The sequence below is a fragment of the Eschrichtius robustus genome, chromosome X (genome assembly GCF_028021215.1).
Source record: "Eschrichtius robustus isolate mEscRob2 chromosome X, mEscRob2.pri, whole genome shotgun sequence".
NCBI lineage: Eukaryota > Metazoa > Chordata > Mammalia > Artiodactyla > Eschrichtiidae > Eschrichtius > Eschrichtius robustus.
In genome coordinates, this window is record NC_090845.1 from 59876357 (window position 1) to 59899505 (window position 23149).

Below are 23149 nucleotides of genomic sequence, written 5' to 3' on the forward strand. Positions count from 1 at the left end.
GCACCACTTATTAAAGAGGCCGTCTTTTCTCAACTGTATATTCTTGCCATCTTTGTCAAAGATAAGGTGACCAAATGTGCATGGGTTTATCTGTGGGCTTTCTCTCCTGTTCAATTGATCAATATTTCTTTATTTGTGCCAGTACCATACTGTCTTGTTGAGTGTAGCTTTGTAGTATAGTCTGAAGTCACCGAGCCTGACTCCTCCGGCTCCGTTTTTTTCCCTCCAGTTTGCTTTGGCTATTCGGGGTCTTTTGTGTTTCCATACAAATTGTGAAATTTTGTGTTCTAGTTCTGTGAAAAATTTCATTAGTAATGTGATGGGGATTGCATTGAATCTGTAGATTGCTTTGGGTAGTATAGACATTTTCACAATGCTGATTCTTCCAATCCAAGAACATGGTATATCTCTCCAACTGTTTGTATCGTCTTTGATTTCTTTCATCAGTGTCTTATACTTTTCTGCATACAGGTCTTTGGTCTCCGTAGGTAGGTTTATTCCTAGGTATTTTATTCGTTTTGTTGCAGTGGTAAATGGTAGTGTTTCCTTAATTTCTCTTTCAGATTTTTCATCATCAGTGTATAGGAATGAAGAGATTTCTGTGCATTAATTTTGTATCCTGCTACTCTACCAAATTCATTGATTAGCTCTAATAGTTTTCTGATGGCATCTTTAGGATTTTCTATGTATAGTATCATGTCATCCACAAACAGTGACAGTTTTACTTCCTCTTTGCAAATTTGGATTCCTTTTATTTCTTTTTGTTCTCTGATTGCTGTGGGTAAAAGTTCCAAAACTATGTTGAATAATATTGGTGAGTGTGGGCACCCACTGTTGTTCCTGATCTTAGAGGAAATGGTTTTAGTTTTTCACCATTGAGCATGATGTTAGCTGTGGGTTTGTCATATATGGCCTTTATTATGTTGAGTTAAGTTCCCTCTATACCTACTTTCTGGAGGGTTTTTATCATAAATCGGTGTTGAATTATGTCAAAAGCTTTTTCTGCATCTATTGAGATTATCATGGGGTTTTTATCCTTCAGTTTCTTAATATGGTGTATCACATTGATTGCTTTGTGTATATTGAAGAATCCTTGCATTCTTTGGGATAATCCCACTGGTTCATGGTGTAAGATCCTTTTAATGTGCTGTTGGATTCTGTTTGCTAGTATTTTGTTGAGGATTTTTGCATCTGTATTCATCAGTGATATTGGCCTCTAATTTTCTTTTTTTGTGACATCTTTGTCTAGTTTTGATATCAGGCTGATGGTGGCCTCGTTGAATGAGTTTGGAAGTGTTCCTTCCTCAGCTACATTTTGGAAGAGTTTGAGAAGGACAGGTGTAAACTCTTCTCTAAATGCTTGATTGAATTCGCCTATGAAGTCGTCCGGCCCTGGGCTTTTGTTTCCTGGAAGATTTTTAATCACAGTTTCAATTTTTCTGCTTGTGATTGGTCTGTTCATATTTTCTATTTCTTCCTGGTTCAGTACAGGAAAGTTGTACTTTTCTAAGAATTTTTCCATTTCTTCCATGTTGTCCATTTTATTGGCACATAGTTGCTTGTAGTAGTCTCTCATGATTCTTTGTATTTCTGAGGCATCAGTTGTTACTTCTCCTTGTTCATTTCTAATTCTGTTGAATTGAGCATTCTCCCTTTTTTCCTGATGAGTCTGGCTAATGGTTTACCAATTTTGTTTATCTTCTCAAAGAACCAGCTTTTAGTTTTATTGATCTTTGCTCTTGTTTCCTTCATTGCTTTTTCATTTATTTCTTATCCAATCTTTATGATTACTTTCCTTCTGCTAGCATTTTGGGGGCTTTTTTTGTGCTTCTTTCTCTAATTGCTTTAGGTGTAAGTTTAGGTTGTTTATTTGAGATTTTTCTTGTTTCTTGAGGTAGGATTCTATTGCTATAAACTTCTCTCTGAGAACAGCTTTTGCTGCATCCCAGAGGTTTTGGATCATCGTGTTTTCATTGTCTTTTGTTTCTAGGCATTTTTTGATTTCCTCTCTGATTTCTTCAGTGATCTCTTGGTTATTTAGTAGCATTTTGTTTAGCCTCCATGGGTTTGTATTTTTTACAGTTTTTTTTTCCTGTAATTGATATCTAGTCTCATAGCATTGTGGTCGGAAAAGGTGCTTGATGTGATTTCAATTTTCTTAAATTTACTGAGGCTTGATTTGGGACCCAAGATGTGATCTATCCTGGAGAAGTTCTGTGAGCACTTGAGAAGAAAACGTATTCTGTTGTTTTTGGATGGAATGTCCTATAAATATCAATCAAGTTTATCTGGTCTAATGTGTCATTTAAAGTTTGTGTTTCTTTATTTATTTTTTGTTTGGAAGATCTGTCCATTGGTGTAAGTGGGGTGTTAAAGTCTCCTACTATTATTGTGTTACTGTCGATTTCCTCTTTTATGGCTGTTAGCATTTGCCTTATGTATTGAGGTGCTCCTGTGTTGCTTCCATAAATATTTACAACTGTTATATCTTCTTGGATTGATCCCTTGAGCATTATGTAGTGTCCTTCCTTGTCTCTTGCAATAGTCTTTATTTTAAGGTCTATTTTGTCTGATATGAGTATTGCTACTCCAGCTTTCTTTTGATTTCTATTTGCATGGAATATCTTTTTCCATCCTGTCACCTTCAGTGTGTATGTGTACCTAGGCCTGAAGTGGGTCTCTTGTAGACAGCATAAATACAGGTCCTGTTTTTATATGTATTCAGCCAGTCTGTGTCTTTTGGTTGGAGCATTTAATCCATTCACATTTAAGGTAATTATCAATACGTATGTTCCTATTGCCATTTTCTTAATTGTTGTGGGTTTGTTTCTATGGCTCTTTTTCTTCTCTTGTGTTTCCCACTTAGAGAAGTTCCTTTAGCATTTCTTGTAAAGCTGTTTTGGTGGTGCTGAATTCTCTTAGCTTTCGCTTGTCTGTAAAGCGTTTGATTTCTCTGTCTAATCTGAATGAGATCCTTGCTGGGTAGAGTAATCTTGATTGTACGTTTTTCCCTTTCATCACATTAAATATGTCCTACCACTCCCTTCTGGCCTGCAGAGTTTCTGCTGAAAAATCAGCTGATAACCTTATGGGGATACTCTTGTATGTTATTTCTTGCTTTTCCCTTGTTGCTCTTAATATTTTTTCTTTGTATTTTACTTTTGATAGTTTGATTAATATGTGTCTCGGTGTATTTCTCCTTGGGTTTGTCCTGTATTGGACTCTCTGCACTTCCTGGACTTGATTTGACTATTTCCTTTCCTATGTTAGGGAAGTTTTCTAGTATAATCTCTTCAAATATTTTCTCAGATCCTTTCTTTTTCTTTTCTTCTTCTGAGACCCCTATAATTCGATTGTTTTTGCATTTAATGTTGTCCTCAATTGAGACTGTCCTCAATTCTTTCCATTCTTTTTTCTTTATTCTGCTCCGTGGCAGTTATTTCCACCATTGTATCTTCCAGCTCACTTGTCCATTCTTCTGCCTCCATTATTCTGCTATTGATTCCTTCTAGAGAATTTTTAATTTCATTTCTTGTGTTGTTCATCATTGTTTGTTTGCTCTTTAGTTCTTCTAGGAACTTGTTAAACATTTCTTGCATTTTCTCCATTCTATTTCCACGATTTTGGATCATCTTTACTATCATGATCCTGAATTCTTTTTCAGGTAGACTGCCTATTTCCTCTTCATTTGTTTGGTCTTGTGGGTTTTTACCTTGCTCCTTCATCTGCTGCATATTTCTCTGTCTTCTCATCTTGTTTAGCTTACTGTGTTTGGTGTCTCCTTTCCACAGGCTGCAGGGTCATAGTTCCTCTTACTTCTGTTGACTGTCCCCAGTGGGTGAAGTTGGTCCAGAAGCTTGTGTAGGCTTCCTGGTGGGAGGGACTGGTGCCTTTGTTTTGGTGGGTGGGGCTGGATCTTTTCCCTCTGATGGGTAGGGCCACGTCCGTTGGTGTATTTTGGGGTGTCTGTGAGCTTAGTATGACTTTAGGTAGCCTGTGTGCTAATGGTGACATTGTGTTCCTGTCTTGCTAGTTGTTTCGCATGAGGCGTCCAGCACTGGAGCTTGCCAGCCCTTGGGTGGAGCCGGGTCTTAGTGTTGAGACAGAGATCTCTAGGAGAGTTCTCAATGATTAATATCCATGGGGCCGGGAGTTCTCTGGTAGCCCAACATCTTGGACTCAGCTCTTCCAGCTCGGAGCCTCAAGCCTTTTCCCCAGCCGGGGCACCAAGACCCTGCAAGCTGCACGGCGTGGAATAAAAGGAAGAAGAAAAAAAATAAACGGAGAGACAAAACTCCAAGACAAACATACACACACTCACAGAAAGAAAAGAAAATAGAGAAAACAAAGAAGAGAGCAACCAAACCAATAAAGGAACCCCAAAAAAAAAAACAAACACTAAAAACTAAACTAACAAATACATAAAACCAGAAACAAATCAAATGCAGAAAGCAAAATTGAACTGAAGGATTTGCTTGGCCCAGTCAGCTGACTTGTTATACTCAGATGGACCTTGGCCAACTTGATCTGGCTGCTCTTCAGGTGAAACATCCAGATGGCCCAAATAACCAGCTTCTCCTGCAGTTGTTCAGTTGTTCTGCATGGAGAGGCTTAGTTGGCCAGAGGGCTGGTTAAATCCTGGGATTCTCCACAGGAAACAGGAGTGAGGACAGTCACTTCCAAGGCCTCTCTTCTTTGTGTTTCGTCTAGTTTCACTTGCCTATAGAGTGCTGTGTGCAGAAGCCTTGCCCCTGGAACTTTAGACCATAGTTCCTAGCACGGTGAAATGGCTGTGCTGACACCTCAGCTCTGTGGGCAGACGTGTGGAGAAGTGCCGCACCCAGCCTCTCTCAGGCATAAGCAAGGCAAGGGAGCTCCTGGGCAAGGGGTCCCACCAGGTCACATAGACTCCTGGACTCTCTGATGTCCTTTTATTCCTTTGCTCTTAGTCTAGTTTCACTTGCTCATAGGGAGCCATGTGAAGAGGCCTCGCAGCTGTTCCTTCAGACCACAACTGTGGTTCTTTGAGTGGAAAACATAAGTTTATATATATATATAAACTTCAGATGCAAGAAGAACTGATTTTAAATCCCACTTAAGCTAATTACTAGTTATATTATCCTGTGCAAGTTTCTTTTTCTTTTTTTTAAATTAAAGTATAGTTGATGTACAATACATAAGTTACAGGTGTAGGATACAGTGATTCACAATTTTTAATGGTTATACGCCATTTATAGTTATTATAAAATATTGGCTATATTCCCTGTGTTGTACAATATAACTTTGTAGCTTATTTTATACCTAATAATGTGTACCTCTTAATCTCTTACACTTATATTGCCCCCCCCTTCCATTTCCCCACTGGTAACCACTAATTTGTTCTCAATATCTGTGTCTGCTTCTTTTTTGGTATATTCACTAATTTGTTGTATTTTTTAGATTCCACATATAAGTAATATCACATAGTGTTTGTTTTTCTCTCTCTGACTCATTTCACTTAGCGTAATATCCTCCAGGTCCATCCATGTTGCTGCATATGGCAAAATTTCATTCTTTTTATGTCTGAGTAGTATTCCATTTTTTGTGTGTGTGTACACACACACACCACATCTTCTTTACCCATTTATCTGTTGATGGACACTTAGGTTGCTTCGACAACTTGGCAATTGTAAATTATGCTGCTATGAACTCCGCAGTGCATGTATTTTTTCAAATTAGTGTTTTCTTTTTATTCAGCTATATACCCATGAATCGAATTGTTGAGTCATATGGTAGTTCTACTTTTCATTTTTTAAAGAGACCTCCATAATGTTTTCCAAAGTGGTGCATCAATTTACATTCCCACCAACAGTGTACAAGGGTTCTCTTTTCTCCACATCCTTGCCAACATTTGTTATGTGTGTTCTTTTGGATGATAGTCATTCTGAGAGATGTGAGGTGATATCTCATTGTGGTTTTGATTTCCATTACCCTGATGGTAAGTGATGCTGAGATTGTTTCATGTGCCTCTTGGCCATCTGCATTTCCTCTTCGGAAAAATGTCAGTTCAGTTCTTCCACCCATTTTTTAATTTTTTTTTTTATGTTGGGTTGTATGAACTGTTTATATATGTTAGATAATAATCCCTAATCAGGCATATCATTTGTAAATACATTATCCCATTCAGTAGGTTGACTTTCCATGCTGTCAATGGTTTCCTTTGCTATGCAAAAGCTTTTAAGTTTAATTAAGGACCATTTGTTTTTCTTGCTTTTATTTCCTTTGCTGGAGTTGATAGAGCCAAAAAATATTGCTATGATTTATGTCAAAGAGTGGTCTGCCTATGTTTTCCTCTAGGAGTTTTATGGTTTCGGTCTTACATTTAGGTCTTTAACCCATTTTCAGTTTATTTTTGTATATGGTGTTATGAGAATGTTCTAATTTCATTCTTTTACATGTAGCTGTCCAGTTTTCCCAGCACAACTTATTAAAGAGATTGTCTTTTCTCCATTGTATATTCTTGTCTCCTTTGTCATATATTCATTGACCATAAGTACGTGGTTTTATTTCAGGGCTTTCTATACTGTTCCATTGATCTATTTGTCTGTTTTTGTGCCAGTACCATACTGTGCCAATGACTGTAGTTTTGTAGTATAGTCTTAAGTCAGGAGGCATGATTCCTCCAGATCTGTCCTTCTTTCTCAAGATTGCTTTGGCTATTTGTGTTTCCATACAAATTTTAAAATTATTTGTTCTAGTTCTGTGAAAAATGTCCCTGGTATTTTGATAGCAATGGCATTGAATCTGTATATTGTCTCAGGTAGTATAGGCATTTTGACAGTATTAATTCTTCCAATCCATATACTTCCAACTGTTTGTGCCATCTTCAATTTCTTTCATCAGTGTGTTATATAGTCTTCCGAGTACAGGTGTTTTACCTCCTTAGACAGGTTTATTCCTAGGTATTTTATTCTTTCTGATGCAATGGTAAATGGGATTGTTTCCTTCATTTCTCTTTCTGATAATTTATTGTTAGTGTATTGAAATGTAACAGATTTCTGTATATCAATTTTGTATCCTGCAACTTTGCTGAATTCATTGATGAGCTCTACTAGTTTTCTGGTGGCATCTTTAGGACTTTCTATGTCATCTGCAAACAGTTCCTTAACCTTTCTTAGCCTCAGTCAAGCTCTTAAGCATTGCTCTGAATATTAGATAATGCATGCAAACCATTTTGCACATAGTAGGTACTCAGCAAATGAAACTTTTAATATTATGTTTTCTCTTTTTCCATATTTTTATTATAATGCAGAAATTCCAATAAACTCAATATTTATTTTTTTTAAATGAAAACTAAGATCACATAGCTAACAAATGGATAGGTCAAAATCTGTACCCAGATCCAGCCACCTAAAAGACCATGTGCCTAACTCCTATCAACTCTCCATAGAGAACCAGTGAGCCAAGGTGTTAGAAGGGTCATTACCAGGGATATAAGATAGTGGCAAAGACAAGATAGAGAGGAAAGCTCAGAGTGTGCAATTACAAGAGTCTATGCGACCTTTATGATGGGGCAGCAGTGAATGGCAGGCAGGCCTGAAGCCTGAGCCTCTTGAAGGACGTTCCTGGGAAACTGACATTCACTTCACCTAATCTCCCAGTCCACAATCAGGAATGTGTTGGGATTGTTTTAGACCACTTACTCAATGCTAGCTGGCACCTAAGCAGCAGTCTACAGATAAGTTAGATGGGAAGCATGGCAGGAGGGTATGAAAAGTCCATGAGAATTGGAGATGGTGACACTCATGCCTTGCAGTCTCCTCATTCTGCATGGGTGTCATCTTTTCAATCAACACCTCCATGGGAAGAACTCAGAGGGCCCTGGGAGCTGGCACTTCCCTTTGAAAGCACTCTGGGTTATGCCCTGCTTTGTGAATCCTAGATCACTGACAATGTTGAACTTACTTTGAGCCCTGGGCTCCAGGACAGCAGAGACTATTAAGAAACACCCTTTCATGTTCTGAAAAACAACTAAACCACAAAGGACCATCTCCATCCTCCCTCATGACTCCCGTAAGACTCACAGATGACTTCCTTGTTTACCTGCCTCTATAATAGCCCCAAGTTTCCTTCCTTTTCTTTAAAATGTTCCTCATTAATGAAGGTTTTCCCTATGGTAACAGTCTGAATACAATGACCTCCTTAAACTAGCTAATGCACAGTTTTGGTACTTTGGATTTTATCATTTGAGGTGCACAGGAAGCATTGTCAAATCAAAAGAAATTCTTAGTCTTCCCTGGGTTAAATCTGTATAGGTAAAATGTTTTAATACACATATTTCAGATACTATGTGCTGTACAGGAAGCTCCTAGAAAATTGTCAATGCCCTCACTGTCCATGATATGTTTCTATTTATCAGAGTCCTGGTGCTACCTTGCCTGATATTACAAAACAGTATAGTGTCATCAGTTGCAATTTATTTTTTAAATGGTAACTTAATTGTAACATTAATTCTTTAACTTGAAATCAGCATCTTCAAATCAGTGGTTTTAATTGGGCACTCATTTCTCTTACCTTTGGAATCTTATTAATATAGAGATATTTAGGACTACTCCAGATTATTGTTTCTCATTACATAATATTCTTAATGTATTCTTGGTATATTCTAACTATATGGTTGGCATATTATGCCAGTATAATTACCGTATATCTGAAGATTTTTTGTAAAGATTGTACTCATCCATTTTTATAAATTAGATGTAATATCCACTCTTCTTTGGACATAGACATCATTATGTTTACAAATATTTTGTCCCAAACCTTTTTTGGATTAATTTTTATCTTGTTCTGCATACCAAAGAAACAGCCACATGTCCTTGTCAGTTGCAGTATTATTCTTATAATGAACTCTCATCATATCTTTCACTTTTGAAAATTACCAGTAGTAAGTTAGTCACAGCTATGTAAATCTCTTCCTCATCTATAGATACTTTATGTTTTATTCTAATGCATCCCTGAAAGCACTTGCAATTGTCTACAGGCCAGAGTACTTCATTGTTAACAAAGAAGGACTTTCTCAGGACCCCAGAGAATAGGACTGTACCAATCCTTTTGTGTACTGATTTCTGATGGCACCCTTTAAAGACCTTTGAGATCATACCAGTGAATTGAGTCAGGATTCTGAGAACTCTGGGAATCAGATGAATTCATGAGTTTGCTAATGCAAGGTCTAGTAAAACAAGAACTACTTAGGACTGAATGAACTAATGAAGGATGATTGAGGGTTTTGTTTGGAATATTATTGATGTTATAATGTTCTATGTTTTGAATATATAAGGAACCCATTTCTCTTATTTTGTAAGTTATCTATAACTCATAACAATTTACAAGATTATGCTTTTGTAACTTGAAATGAAATGACATTCATTTGTAAATGACATTTGTAAGTGACATTATCTCTGCCTAATCCCATCTAGGATTCAGAAACTCATATTATTCTTATTTCCATAACAATATAATTATTTACATAGGTTTAATTAGAGTCTGTCCTCTTTATTATCAGGAAAGGGTTGGAACATTGGTTTTTGCACCAAGGCCTTACCTGGAATGACATATATGAAAACGATGCTCACTGAATCAGATATGACCAGATACTTTTAAGGAGCAAGGTTGACTTTATGGAGCCAACAATGCTTACAAAGCCCTCATGGAAAAACCAGGCTGACACCTGGCTTACAGAGTTCTTGGCCTTATAGGTGAATAAGGAAAGTCTCTTCCTGGCAGACCCGAAAACTTTAGGATATGCTGGGCATCTAGAGAAGAATTCACCCACATTTTTAGGTACTGCAGGTGAAATCTGGTGGATAATTCTTGGTTTGGCTTCTTAGCCTCAAAGGGCTTTTAAAAGTCCAATCTCAGAATCTTTTTGAAAACTTCCAGCAAAGCAAACTTAAATAGACCCATATGGCAAATAATTATCCTTGTTGTGAGTACAAATAATTAGGCCAAATCTCATGAGACCAGCCTTATTTTTTTAATCAAGAATATCTTTTCTTTGAGATTAACTTTCATCAAAAGGGAGAATTTTTGTGTTTCAATGGAAAATGCTGCATTGTCTATAGCACACCCTTTTGGATTATCAGAGTTTTGCCCTGTTCTTTGTCTTTGAGCTAGTTGAACTTTTGCATCTCTTGTTAATTGAGGGTAACTTATAAACATGCACACCCTGTCTTGTCTGGTTGAGATTTAAATGACTTCCTCCCCTTCTGTCAAAAAAACAGTTTTGGTATCTAGCTGTACATTGAACTGGATCCAGCCACCTTTCCCAATTTGTAAATATTTAGCAAATTTTCAATCCCTTCTATTTTTTTCCAATATCTAGTTATAATCCTCCAAACTAGCAATTCCAATTTTCCCCTTCCCATATGATCTGGAGTCATGGAGAACTAAGACCTGATGATCCAGATCCCTATAAGGATTCCAGGTCACCTTGTAACTGACCCTTTCCCCATGATATGAAGAAGACCTGTGAACTGAAACCTTATGACTTGATATAAACCTCTAAGTGCTCACCACCACAGCAGACCATGCACTGGGCTAGAATTTTCCCTGGACAAACCACTGTCTGGACTAAGGAAGTAGGGTGAAATGCTCAATTCATATATGCCCTTATATGAAAGATTGCCAGGACTGTGGACAATGTCACAAAGAGGACTGACATCCCACCTTGAGAGCTTCAAGAAACTCCAATGAGTGGCACTACATAATCAAAAGAATTTCCACCACTGACCTCTTAGAAATCACTGGACCCTCAGGGTTCAACTCCTGGCTCTTTTCTTTAATACAAACTTTTGTGTTAAACAACAAGGTCCTACTCTATAGCACAGGGAATCATATTCAATTTCTTGTAATAAACCATAATGGAAAAGAATATGAAAAAGAATATATATATATATATATGTATGTGTGTGTGTGTGTGTGTGTATATATATATATATATATATATATATATATATATATATATATATATATAAAACTGAATCACTTTGCTGTACACCAGAAACTAACACAACATTGTAAATCAACTATACTTCAATAAAAAATAAATAAAATTTTTAAAAATTTTTTAACTTTTATATTAATATTTATCTTTTTCATTTAGGGTATACCTCTTCTTTTAGGATGTCTGATTTTCAGGACCCTAAAACAACTGACCTTTGCAACCTCAAAAGGTGGTCAGAAAAACACCAACAAAAGGCCTCAAGCGACTATTTCTTAAGCCCTGCTGCATCCCAATCAGGTTTATGATTGCCTGTGAGCTATCAGCAATGAATAATATTCATATTAAATACAAGTGTGGGGGCTGGGGGGAATAGATAATGAAGAACTTTACCTGAGTCCTCTGCTCCTATAAAGCAGTAATGGGTGGCTGATGGAACTTTCTACCTGCAAGTTTGACCTTAAATCAATCTGCTTGGTCCACAAAGGAGTTTCTTCAAATATGTTATGATGACTAGACTAGAAATTTGATTTGCAGTCTGAGATCTAAAAACACAGCATTTTCTTTCTCCAGGCATAAACAAACAAACTGATTCATTTCACCTAACACGGGTCCTGAGACTCTGGATCAACAAGCTCTCCAGGTAATTCTGATACAAAGCTATATTAGGAATAACTGAACTAGATCCCTGTAAACACCGACATCTCATTTTACATTTTCTTCTTGTAGTTAACTCGGGAAATATAGTTTCAAACTAACATCTTTCTCCAAAAATTAGGTTCTACCACCTTCCTAGTAGGATCACCAGGCACTGAGACAAATGATTTATATACACCCTCTGATACATGTATTTATCTGATTTATTCCTCACAATTCTGGGAAGTAGGTTATACTGCCTACTTTACAAATGAGGAAAACAGAGACCCAACAAGCTCAAGTAATTTTGCCAAGATCTCATAGCCAATAAATAAAACTCAAATCTGAAGGAGATACAACACTACCTAAACACTTGAATTTCCTTTTCTTACTGGGCCATAGAGGTAGAGAAAAGGCCAGGCAATGCCAATTGAAAGCATAGATATCGCACTCTAAAGCAGTGACAAATGTCATGGTCAGGGCAGTGAGATACTTCCTCCCACTTGTCTCTGTTGTACACAGACTGTGAGGTCCAAGAGCTGACCATCAAGGGAAGGAATTCTTCAGAGAAGCTTCAGGCTTTCCCTTACATCCTCTGGGAATCACTGCCATCTCTGTTACACAACTGGAATCTACAATGGGGTTAATGCTACTGATTACCTCTTGCAGCAACCATGAAAAATCTATTATGGGGAGAACTGCAAGGCCCTCTTCACATGTAATGTGAAATCTAAAAGCTCAGGCCAAAATTCCATCCTAACTGTACCTTTACCACTTTTTCCAGTGAAACAGAAGGGCCAGTAGTGCTGGCAATTGGAGGGCATGGCACACTCTGTTCTTTCCACTTCCAAAGCAACTGTTCTTTCCCAACAATAGCCTCCCAGTAGGATCTCGAAGATTGCTTCTCAGAGCCTCTAAGGAGCTTCAGCCTCAGCCGGTGGAGCATCGGTTGTTCGCCTCACTAACACCACACGTCCCAGCTTTCAAAATGACAAAATCAACAAAGCCAATGACTATGACAGGCCATTGAAATTCTCAAAATCTCTTTTCAGTCCCCATCAATAAAGGTCAGTTCATGAGTCAGCATCACTAAGAGCAGTGGTCAGATGATAATTAGGAGTTTCTGGAATTGGCAGGCAAATGACAACTGAGTCAAAGGGTTACTGTAAAGCATACATTAAGAAGCAAATGTGTCACAGCCAGCAGACATCCACAAGAACCTGGCAGCACCAGGGCGTCATTTTTATTTTTGTTTATAAGCCATTATGCTCAAGCTCACACACTCTTTTATGCTGCTGGTACTAGTTGACAATTATGGTGGGTTTCAGAGGGGTGAGAGAGTTGAAACACAAAGTTCAACATAAAAGAAGATACGGGACACATCTCAGATCTGTTGGTTGGCTTTAGGGAAAATGGGCATCTGTTCAAAGTCTGACTTTTTTTAGTAGAAAAAAGACATATTTACGAAATTCCACATACCATGCATCTGCAATCTTCAAGGTTACCAATTGATAGGCAAGTAGTAGTTATTTTTAAGAAAGAAATGTATTTAGTTTGGGATGCTGTAACAAAATACCATAGATTGGGTGGTGTATAAACAATAGAAATTTCTCACAGTTCTGGAGGCTGGAAGTCCAATATCAGAGTGTCAGCATGGTTGGGTTCTGGAGCGTGCCCTCTTCCAGCTTATAGACTGCTGATTTCTTGCTGTATCCTAACATGATGGAAAGAGGGCTGGAGAGCTCTCTGGGGTCCCTTTCACGAGGGCACTAAAACCATTCATGAGGGTTCCACTCTCATGATCTAATCGCTTCCCAAAGGCTCCACCTCCTGGTACCATCACTTTGGAGACAGGCTTTTAACATGAATTTGGGGGAGAGACAAACATTCAGTCTGTTGCAGTCCGTCCCCTGCTCCATAAAATTCATGTCCTTCTCACATGTAAAATATATTAATTCCATTCCAACAGCCCTACAAGTCTTAACTCATTCCAGTATCAACTCTTAGGTCTAAAGTCCAAAATTTCATCTAAATATCTAAATCAAATACGGGTGAGACTCAAGGTACAAATTATTCTGAGGCAAAATTCCTCTCTAGCTGTGAACCTGTGAAAACAAACAACTTATGTGCTTCCAAAATACAATGATGGGACATGCATAAGATAGACATTCCCACTCCAAAAAGAAAGAAGGAAGGAGTGATAGGCCCCAAGCAAGCCCAAAATCTAGCAAGGCAAGTTCCATATGATCTTAAGTCTTGAGAATAATGCTCTTTGGCTTGATGCTCTGCTTTCTAGACCCACTGGGGCAGCAGTCTAGCCTTCTGGACCCACTGGAGTAACAACATCACCCCCACAGTTTGGTGGAGGGCTGCCCACACTGTGGCTCTCTGCAGTGGCCCCACACATTTTGGTTCTCTGTCTGGAGGAGGCATGGGGAGAGAGGTTTCTGTGTATCCTCAGGGTTCTGCAGAGCGGCCCCACCCCTACGCCTGGGGTGGGAGTGGCAGCCCTGATGATCTCTGAATCACCTTCAGGGTCCTTCTTCCCTTGTTTTGAAGAAGAATAGTGCAGGTTCACATTGCTCTATGGTCTGGTCCTATAGGATCTAATAAGTTTTCCTTCATTTTGTCTTGTTTTCTCTGTTTCCTTTAGTCCTAGCTGGCAGTGTTTCTGCTGGTATAATCCCATCTCTATTCCTAGCTTTTGTTGAGATGGTTGATTAAATCCATGGTTCACACCCACATTAATCTCCTTATCAAATGGTACTGACTACCATACCTTGAGTGTTTTCCTCCAAATACACTTTCTCATTTTTTGTAATATGGATGAATCTTTAAGTTCTGGTTCCTTTTTGCTTAAAAATTTCACCTTCTCTTCATTTCTCTCCTCTGACATTTTAGTATAAGCAGTCAGGGTAAACCAAGACACTCCTTTAACACTTGCTTAGAAACCGTGTCAGCCGAATATCCAATTTCATTGCTTGCAAGTTTCACCTTCCAAAAAACACCAGAACACAAACAATGCAGCCTAATTATTTGCCTCTCTATAACAAGGATCACCTTTCTCCATTGTCCCATAACATGTTCCTCATCTCTGTCTGAGACCTCCTCAAAATGGACTCTACCATCTATATTTCTACCAATATTCTGTCCATGATTACTTAGGTATTCTCCAAGAAGACTGAAGCTTTCTCTACCACTCTTTCTTCTTTCAGAGCTCTCGCCAGAATCACCTTTAAAATTCCACTCACAGCAATCTAGGCTTTCTCTGTCATGCACCTCAAAATTATTTCAGCCTCTGCCCATTACCCAGTTCCAAAGCCACTTCCACATTTTTAGGTATTTGTTATAGCAGCACCCCGGACTTCTCAGTACCAATTCATGTTTAACTGAGTTCAGGACTCTATAGCAAAATACCATAGACTGTGTGGCTTATAAACAACAGAAATTAATTTTGCACAGTTCTGGAGGCTAGAAGTCTGAGATCAAGGTCAGGTTCTCCTGAGAGCTCTCTTCCAGGTTTCAGACTGCCAACTTCTCATTGTATCCTCACATGATGGAAAGAGGGTGAGAGAGCTTTCTGGAGTCTCTTTCATAAGGAAGGGTACTAATCCCATCCATGAGGGCTCCACTTTCATGACCTAATTACCTCCCAAAGGCCCCACCTCCTAATACCGTCACACTGGAGGTTAGAATTTCAACATATGAATTTGTGGAAGACACAAAAACATTCAGTCCATTGCAAGGTACAAAGTAACCAAACCTTATATTAACAATAATGATTAAATAGCTAACATTTATTTAGGCACTGTGCACACGTGGGATTGATCACCTCATCCCCGTATTACAGATGAGAAATGTAACACTCAGAGAGGTGAAATCACTTGCCAAGGTTACACAGCTAATAAGTTGCAAAGCTAGTGTTCAAACTTGGACTATCTGACTCTCACAATATTAACTTTTAAATAAGCCATGCCCTTAGACCAAGATAGATTTGCAGAAGTAGAATGAAGTGGAGTGAATAAAGAAATAATCCAAATGCAAATGTCTGCCTCACTAGTTACACTGCCACATTTATCTAAAACATTAGTCATCAACCTCATAAAAATACTCATTGCAGTATTATTTATAATCATGAAAAATCGGAAATAAGCTAAGTTTCTAACAACAGTTGAAGAGTATATAAAGTATAGCTCCTATAATAATGAAACTCAAATGCATCCATTACTCATTCATTCAACAAACATGTATTGAGCACCTACTATATGCTAGGTACTCCTCTACATGCTAGGGAAATAGTAATGAACAAAACAATGCCCTTGCCCCATCCAATGAAGCTTATGAAAATTTTTAAATGACATGAGAAAATACTTGATGAAATGTTAGGTTAAAATTAGATAAAATTATGTATTTAGTATGAACTAAATTACACATACACAAAACAGATACATGTACAAAAGAGAGTTAAAAGACAATATGCCAATACATCCAATACATTGCTTCTGTGCTGAAATATCTTATTATTACAGGTATCTTTATACTTTTATATATTATTCATACTTACTGCAAAGAGCATTTAATATAATAGTAGTACATTTTATATTTTAGTTCTTGGGCTCATAAATATAATTGCTTTGGTGACATTAATTAGATCGTTCACACTACTTCTGTGCTCTCATCTAGCAAATGCTTTACACTAACTCTTTAATGTGGTGCTCCAAGGACAATGGTGCTTCAAGGACAAAGGACAACCCTGCCTGAAAAAGTTTCAGCGTTACGCCCCCTACCCGACTCTTAATCTCCCTCCCCACCATGTTACGATGGTTACAAAATTCCTGAGCCCACCTGGGCGACGCCCACCTGGGCAACTGGACCTGTCCCAAATAAGGAAAGGCATATGCCCTGCCCCACTCCCACCCTATAGAAGGAAGGTATATGTGCCTCGACCAATAAGTAAATGAAATTTTCACCTCGGACCATTCCTTTGTTTTCTGGCTATAAAAACTGATCAATAGCACATGTTCCGGCTCGACTCTCCCAGACTACTAGGAAGTCGGCCTGCCGTTCTGGCAGCGACCTTTCCCTCTAATAAATTCTACCTTCTTTACATTCTACCTTGTGTCTGGAAATTCTTTTCCAACCCGCGATCGGACCATGACAATTAACTCAGTGGTTACCAAACTTTTTTTTTCAGTGGCCAGAGGGCAAATATTTGAGGCTTTGAAAGTCATGCAGTCTCTGCCACTACTACTCAATGCTGCCATTGTACTACAAAATCACCCACAGACAATATTTAACTGTGTTGCAGTTAAGTCTGTGTTCCAACAAAACTTTATTTACAAAAAAATGTGGCAGAGAAGATTGGCCCAAGGGCCATAATTAACTTCATAACAAACACAAAGTTCTTACTTCCACTGTTCAATCTCCTAATTGTAACATCCGTGAGAGATAAATATTAACCACATTTTACAGAGGACAAGACTAAGGCTCAGAGAGAGGAAATATCTTGTCCAACATCATGCAGCTCACAAAGCGAGTTATTAAATCCAGCTCCCAAGAGAGATGCCAAATCTCCTGTTGCCTTAAAAGCTGTACATATATAAATGCTAATTTTAAACTTTTTCGGGGAATTTGTTCCTTAGAAGAACCTTACTCTGAATTATTTTGCGAAAAAAAACAAAACAAAATCACTCTTTATCCTTCACAAAAACATCTATTTTCGTGTGTTAGATTCTTTAAAGAAAAATTCCCCTGCAGACTGAGTCAAAGACCTCAATGGAGGTTTAAGGGATATCTTTTGATTGCTTTTGTGTGAGGAGGAAATGGGACTACGAGGGAATGTTTCTTAAGCAGCCTCCCAGGAGCTTGGCACAACAGGGGACAACAGGGAATAAAGATGCCCAAGTTTTCTATACCCACAGACCAAGGAGGCTGCTTTTTTTCAGACCTGCTATGAGAGGCACATGGCCATATGTAGCTGAAGACTTACCAATGTTAATCTCGTCATCAGTCAGAGTGTCTCCAATGAAATCAAACTGAAAGGACTGCAACGTTTGGGAAAATTTCTGAACAGCAGAGGAGTAATCTGTAAAGGAAGGGAAACAGGAGAAATGGTCAATACTGCTGCCTTTTGTCTGATTTCCTCATCTCTGTTAGAGCAGACAGGAGAAAAACAAAGGGAAGTGCTCCTAGCAGGTAGCAAATTGCATTACAAGACCGTTAAACCAAAGACCAGACCTTCAGTAGAAAATTTGAGCAACTAAAACCACATATTAAAGATGAAGTAGGGCAACTTAGTGAAGTCCTTCGTTTAAGTCATGGTACATGTTTTATCTTCAATCCCTGTCCTATATGACCTGTTCTACCCAAAGCCTGTAAGACCTAAAGCTACTTAGTTGTACTCCTAATAGAGTCTCCTTAAGCTTTATTGAGTGCCTATTATGGACAATGGACTAGATGCTTTCTTACCTCTACCAAACAAACATCCACAATCATTGTACAAAGAAAAAAATAGCTCCAGGTTCCAGAGCTATCTGGAAGAGCTGGAACTAGAAGTCCAGTGGTGTGTCTGCATCTCTAGGGCATTTCCCATGACAGCATAGGTAACAGCTGGACATTTTACACATTAACCAGATGGCAGCCTGGGTTAAGATACTATCTGGCAGAGGGACAAATTTAACTTGCTCACAGAGTATTCACTAAGGGACCTAAAATAAGGAGATAATTGATGAAAAATTGAGGGTGGTATGGCCAGACAGATGTTTTTATTTTTGGTCAATGATTTTGAATTTTATTACACAGAAGTTTAATGATAATATAAAATTAAATCACAATTAGTTACCCTTTTGACAAATTATCCTTATTGAAATTTTTAAAATACGACTTTCACCAGTACATCCAGCCAAATCTCCAATCTTGCTATGCCAAGAGTGGTTCTCAGGCCAGCAGTATCGTCATCACCTGGGAGCTTGATAGAAATACACATTCCCAGGTCACACCCCAGACCTACAAAATCAGAAACTGCATTTTTATATAATCCCTAGGGGATTCACATGCTCTTTAAGAGTTTGAGGAGCACTGCTCTCACCAACTAAAGTAACACATTAAGACCATATTCTAGGAAACATCAAGCTTCTTGGTAATTTTTGGTCCCCTTTTCCTATTTCTTCTTTCACTCCTTAGTTTCATCATCCTCCACCTTCATATCTATCAGATATACAAGCTACTTAAAGTTTTTGCTCTCACCCTAACAGAAAGGGAGACAATGCAAACAACAGTCCTTTCAATGAAAAGTTACCATGGTTAGGCTATCATGGTTAAACACAATAAAACATGCTTAGGCATTTGTCTGGAGCACATAAACATGCCAAGAATTTTATTACCTTCTTGCCTATGTCCCATTATCAGAAGTACTTATTTTTAGTATTTAGATCCTCGACCCTCTGAACACATCATTGGCAATAATAACAACAATAACAATAATAATAATACTTTACAGAGATTGGAGACTGCAGACCAGGTTACCATTCCTTTTCAAATTTCCACATTTTAGAATCACATTTTCCACTTCAAATCAGGCCACATAAATGTGAGAGGAGCATGCACACCCTGCCTTCCACATTTCATCAGCAAAGAGAACACAAAACTGGCTCCATATCTGGAAAACTTTTCTCTGGCCTCTTTGGCCAGCAGCAAAAAAAAAAAAAAAAAAAAAAACAAGGCCAGAGTTTCCCATGTGCACTGCTTTACTCAGGGAAATTAAATATAATATTCATTGTACTGTCCTTTCACAAATACCAGGATTTCGTAAATTGAGCTGAGCAAGGTACAGTTATAAATCACTCCTCATTTAGAATTATATGAACATTTTAGAAACCACAAATATTATGATTTTCAACATTTGTAGTATTTTGTAAGTAAAGGCATGGAGTGAGAAAGGAGTTATATTCATTCCCTTTCTCATTACTTGCACCAACACTCTTCTCCAGATTTCTTGGACTTCAAAACACTACCTTACATCTGCACAGAGCTTGAAAATGTTTATGAAGGACTTTGCACAAACACTTTTCATTTACTCTTCCCAAGTATCTAAAGGTAAGGTATTACTACCCTCACCTTATAAACAAACCCCAAAAATGAGACCATGAAGCAAATCACATGCACAAAAATACAAACACAACTTAACAGCTCTTCATGGAAAGAAGGTCTCATTTATTTGGCCTCTGCACTGAGGGAAATGCCAGGAAAGACTCATATATTTTAGGTAAATGTGTTGGGTGACTTCTTGACTACAAAGAATCAACAGATAACCTAGAAATGCTTATCATGGATGGGACATTTATTTCCTTATCATCCTAAAATTCGCTGCACCACTCCAAACCATGTAAATTCATCCGTATATCCTCCCTGATACTGCCCCACCCCCGCCCACAAAGCCACTCTCTCATAATTTTTCAAGCTATCTTTGTCAGTTCTCCCTCAATCCCCTTCTTATTTATTCGTGTGTCTTCTATGATGTTTTTCCCTCATCTTTTCCTAACTCATTTTAGAATGTAGTTGGATAGTGCCTTTTAGGCAATTGAAGCTTCCGGGGAATGAGGCAGAATATAAACGGGATCGATTAGTTAACTAATTCATATTATACAGATCCCAATTTGGTTTCTATCACTATAGTTTTCTACAGAATCATACGGAATATCCTCTTTTATTTCCAACTTATTTAAGTCTGCAGGATGTCTTGGTAATTCATGAATCAGTAATTCATTCTTTTTGTTGCTAAGTAGTATCCTATTGTGTAAATATACCATAATTCATTCATTCACCTATTCAGGGACTTTTCTGATGTTCCTAGCTTTTCACTATTATGAATAAAAACTGCTATAAACACTCATGTAAAATTCTTTCTGAGACATATGTTTTCACTTCTCCCAAGGAGTGCACCCTAGGAGCTCAATGAATGCGTTTTATGGTTAGTTGGTAAATGTATATTAAACTATGTAAGAAAAGGTTAAACTGTCTTCCAAAGCCATTGTACCATTTTGTATTCTTATCAACAATGTATGAGAATTTCAGTTGATCCACATACTTTCCAGCATCTGGTTATTTACTTCTTAATTTTAATTTTAGCCATTCTAATGGGTGTGTAGTGGTATTTCACTATAGTTTTAATTTGCATTTTCCTGACGACTAATGGTGCTGAGTATCTTATCATGTACTTATTGGACATTTGTAATAACTTTTCTTATAAAGGGTCTGTTCAAATTTTTGCTTGTTCTATGGTTGAGTTGTTTATTTTCTTATTATTGAGCTATAAAATTTCTTTATATATTCTGGATACAAGTTTTTTCTCTCATATATATATATATATCAAGTACTATCTAAATTGAAGCTTAACAATCTAAGGGCTGTATATTCAAGACAAAAGAGTGAATCTCTATAAAAACAGTGAATTTTGTGATATATTACGTTATCCTAATCAAATCACCTTCTCACCAGCTCTGCAATCTCTGCAATAACGCTAAAAACCAACAGCCTCACAACTACAGTATCTATGAAAACCAACAGTTTAGCAGCCACTGGAGAGGGCAGAGCGGGTTGGAGGTTCACAAGGCCCCACTCTCAGAGAATGATTACTATTTGTCCAGTCTGACAGGTACAGAAAGCTCCGTTCTTAGAGTTTGTCTTTGCTTCTCTTAACGCAAAGTTCATTCTGTGTGAAGTATGCTGCCATTGGAGCATTTACAAAAACAATCGTCTGAAATTGTTTAAGATTGTGGTGACCTGAGGTGACGTACAAATTGGACTTATAAAGTGGCTGAACAAAACACCTGCTAAGAAAAAAAAGAATGACAAATTAGAGAATGACATACCCATAGGGGTCTTTGCAAAGCTGAAAACTATTGCAAGAAATCTAGAAAGACACATACATGCAAAGAAATGTCTGCACACTCTGGGTTGTGTGTTTGCCCACAGAAGACTTGAAAAGGCCTTAATCTTTCTCTTCTGCCTGAATTTGAGGCCCTGCCCAAGCAGGGAGAGAACGGTAAGGCAGCGTTGTAAATTTACTGCCCAAATGTTGAAGGCATGCCTTAAAACACACACAAAGCCTTTCAGCAAAAGCTGGGAGACTTACTGGTTAAAATTATTTAATAAAATCACTGTCCAATCATTAGCAGAACACTAAGCTAACCTATCAAAGACTTCAGTGGCTTCACACAACAAAAAGTAGACTTTAATACAGATTTAGTCCAAGAGGTCAAAAAACAAAGAACAATAACAGTCACTTATAACAAACCCTGGGAGGAAGACAGGATCTAATTTTCAGAGTTGTCACATTATATTATTTTAAATGTACCCTTTCCAACAAGAAATTATGAGACACACAGAGAATACTGCCCCATACTCAAGAAAAAAAGGGTTACCAATAGAAACTATTCAGGAGGAAGCCCAGACATTGGACTTTCAAAAAAAAAAAAGATTTTGAATTAGCTATTTTAAATACGTTCAAGTAATTAAAGTAAACCACGACTAATAACTAAAGGAGAGAATGAGAATGATGTGTCACCAAATAAACAACAACAATAGAGGGTTGGAGATATTTTTAAAAGAAACAATTCAAAGTTCTGTAGTTAAAAAGTACAAGGAATCAATAGCAAAGACCAATAAAACTAAAAGCTGGTTCTTTGAGAAGATAACCAAAATTGATAAACCATTAGCTGCACTCATCAGGGAAAAAAGGGAGAAGACTCAAATCAACAGAATTAGAAATGAAAAAGGAGAAGTAACAACTGACACTGCAGAAATACAAAGGATCATGAGAGATTACTACAAGCAACTATGTGCCAATAAAATGGACAACCTGGAAGAAATGGACAAATTCTTAGAAAAGCAAAACTTTCCACGACTGAATCAGGAAGAAATAGAAAATACAAACAGACCAATCACAAGCACTGAAATTGCAACTGTGATTAAAAATCTTCCAACAAACAAAAGCGCAGGACCAGATGGCTTCACAGACAAATTCTATTAAACATTTAAAGAAGAGTTAGTACCCATCCTTCTCAAACTCTTCCAAAATACAGGAGATGGAGGACCACTCCCAAACTCATTCTATGAAGCCACCATCACCCCAATACCAAAACCAGACAAAGACGTCATGAAAAAAGAAAATTACAGAACAATATCACTGATAAACACAGATGCAAAAATCCTCAACAAAATACTGACAAACAGAATCCAACAGCACATTAAAAGGATCATATACCATGAGCAAGAGGGGATTCCCCCAAGAATGCAAGGATTCTTCAATATACGCAAATCAATCAATGTGAAATACCATATTAACAAAACTGAAGGATAAAAACCACATGACAATCTCAATAGATGCAGAAAAAGCTTTCAACAAAATTCAATACCCATTTGTGAAAAAAACTCTCCAGAAACTGGGCACAGAGGGAACCAGACTCAACATAATAAAGGCCATATATGACAAACCCACAGCCAACGTCATTCTCAATGGTGAAAAACTGAAACCAT

The 23149-nt window shown here is 37.7% G+C and overlaps 1 protein-coding gene across 2 annotated transcripts in view; it reads right to left on the minus strand.

The window, feature by feature from the left end:
- The window catches only part of OPHN1 (oligophrenin 1), a 611104-nt gene that overhangs the window by 413892 nt on the left and 174063 nt on the right, over window positions 1-23149 (minus strand). For both annotated transcript variants that reach the window (XM_068533583.1, XM_068533582.1), the window contains exon 3: window positions 17604-17699. In XM_068533583.1, coding sequence (XP_068389684.1) covers window positions 17604-17699 — 96 coding nt within the window. The remainder of the gene's footprint in view (window positions 1-17603; window positions 17700-23149) is intronic.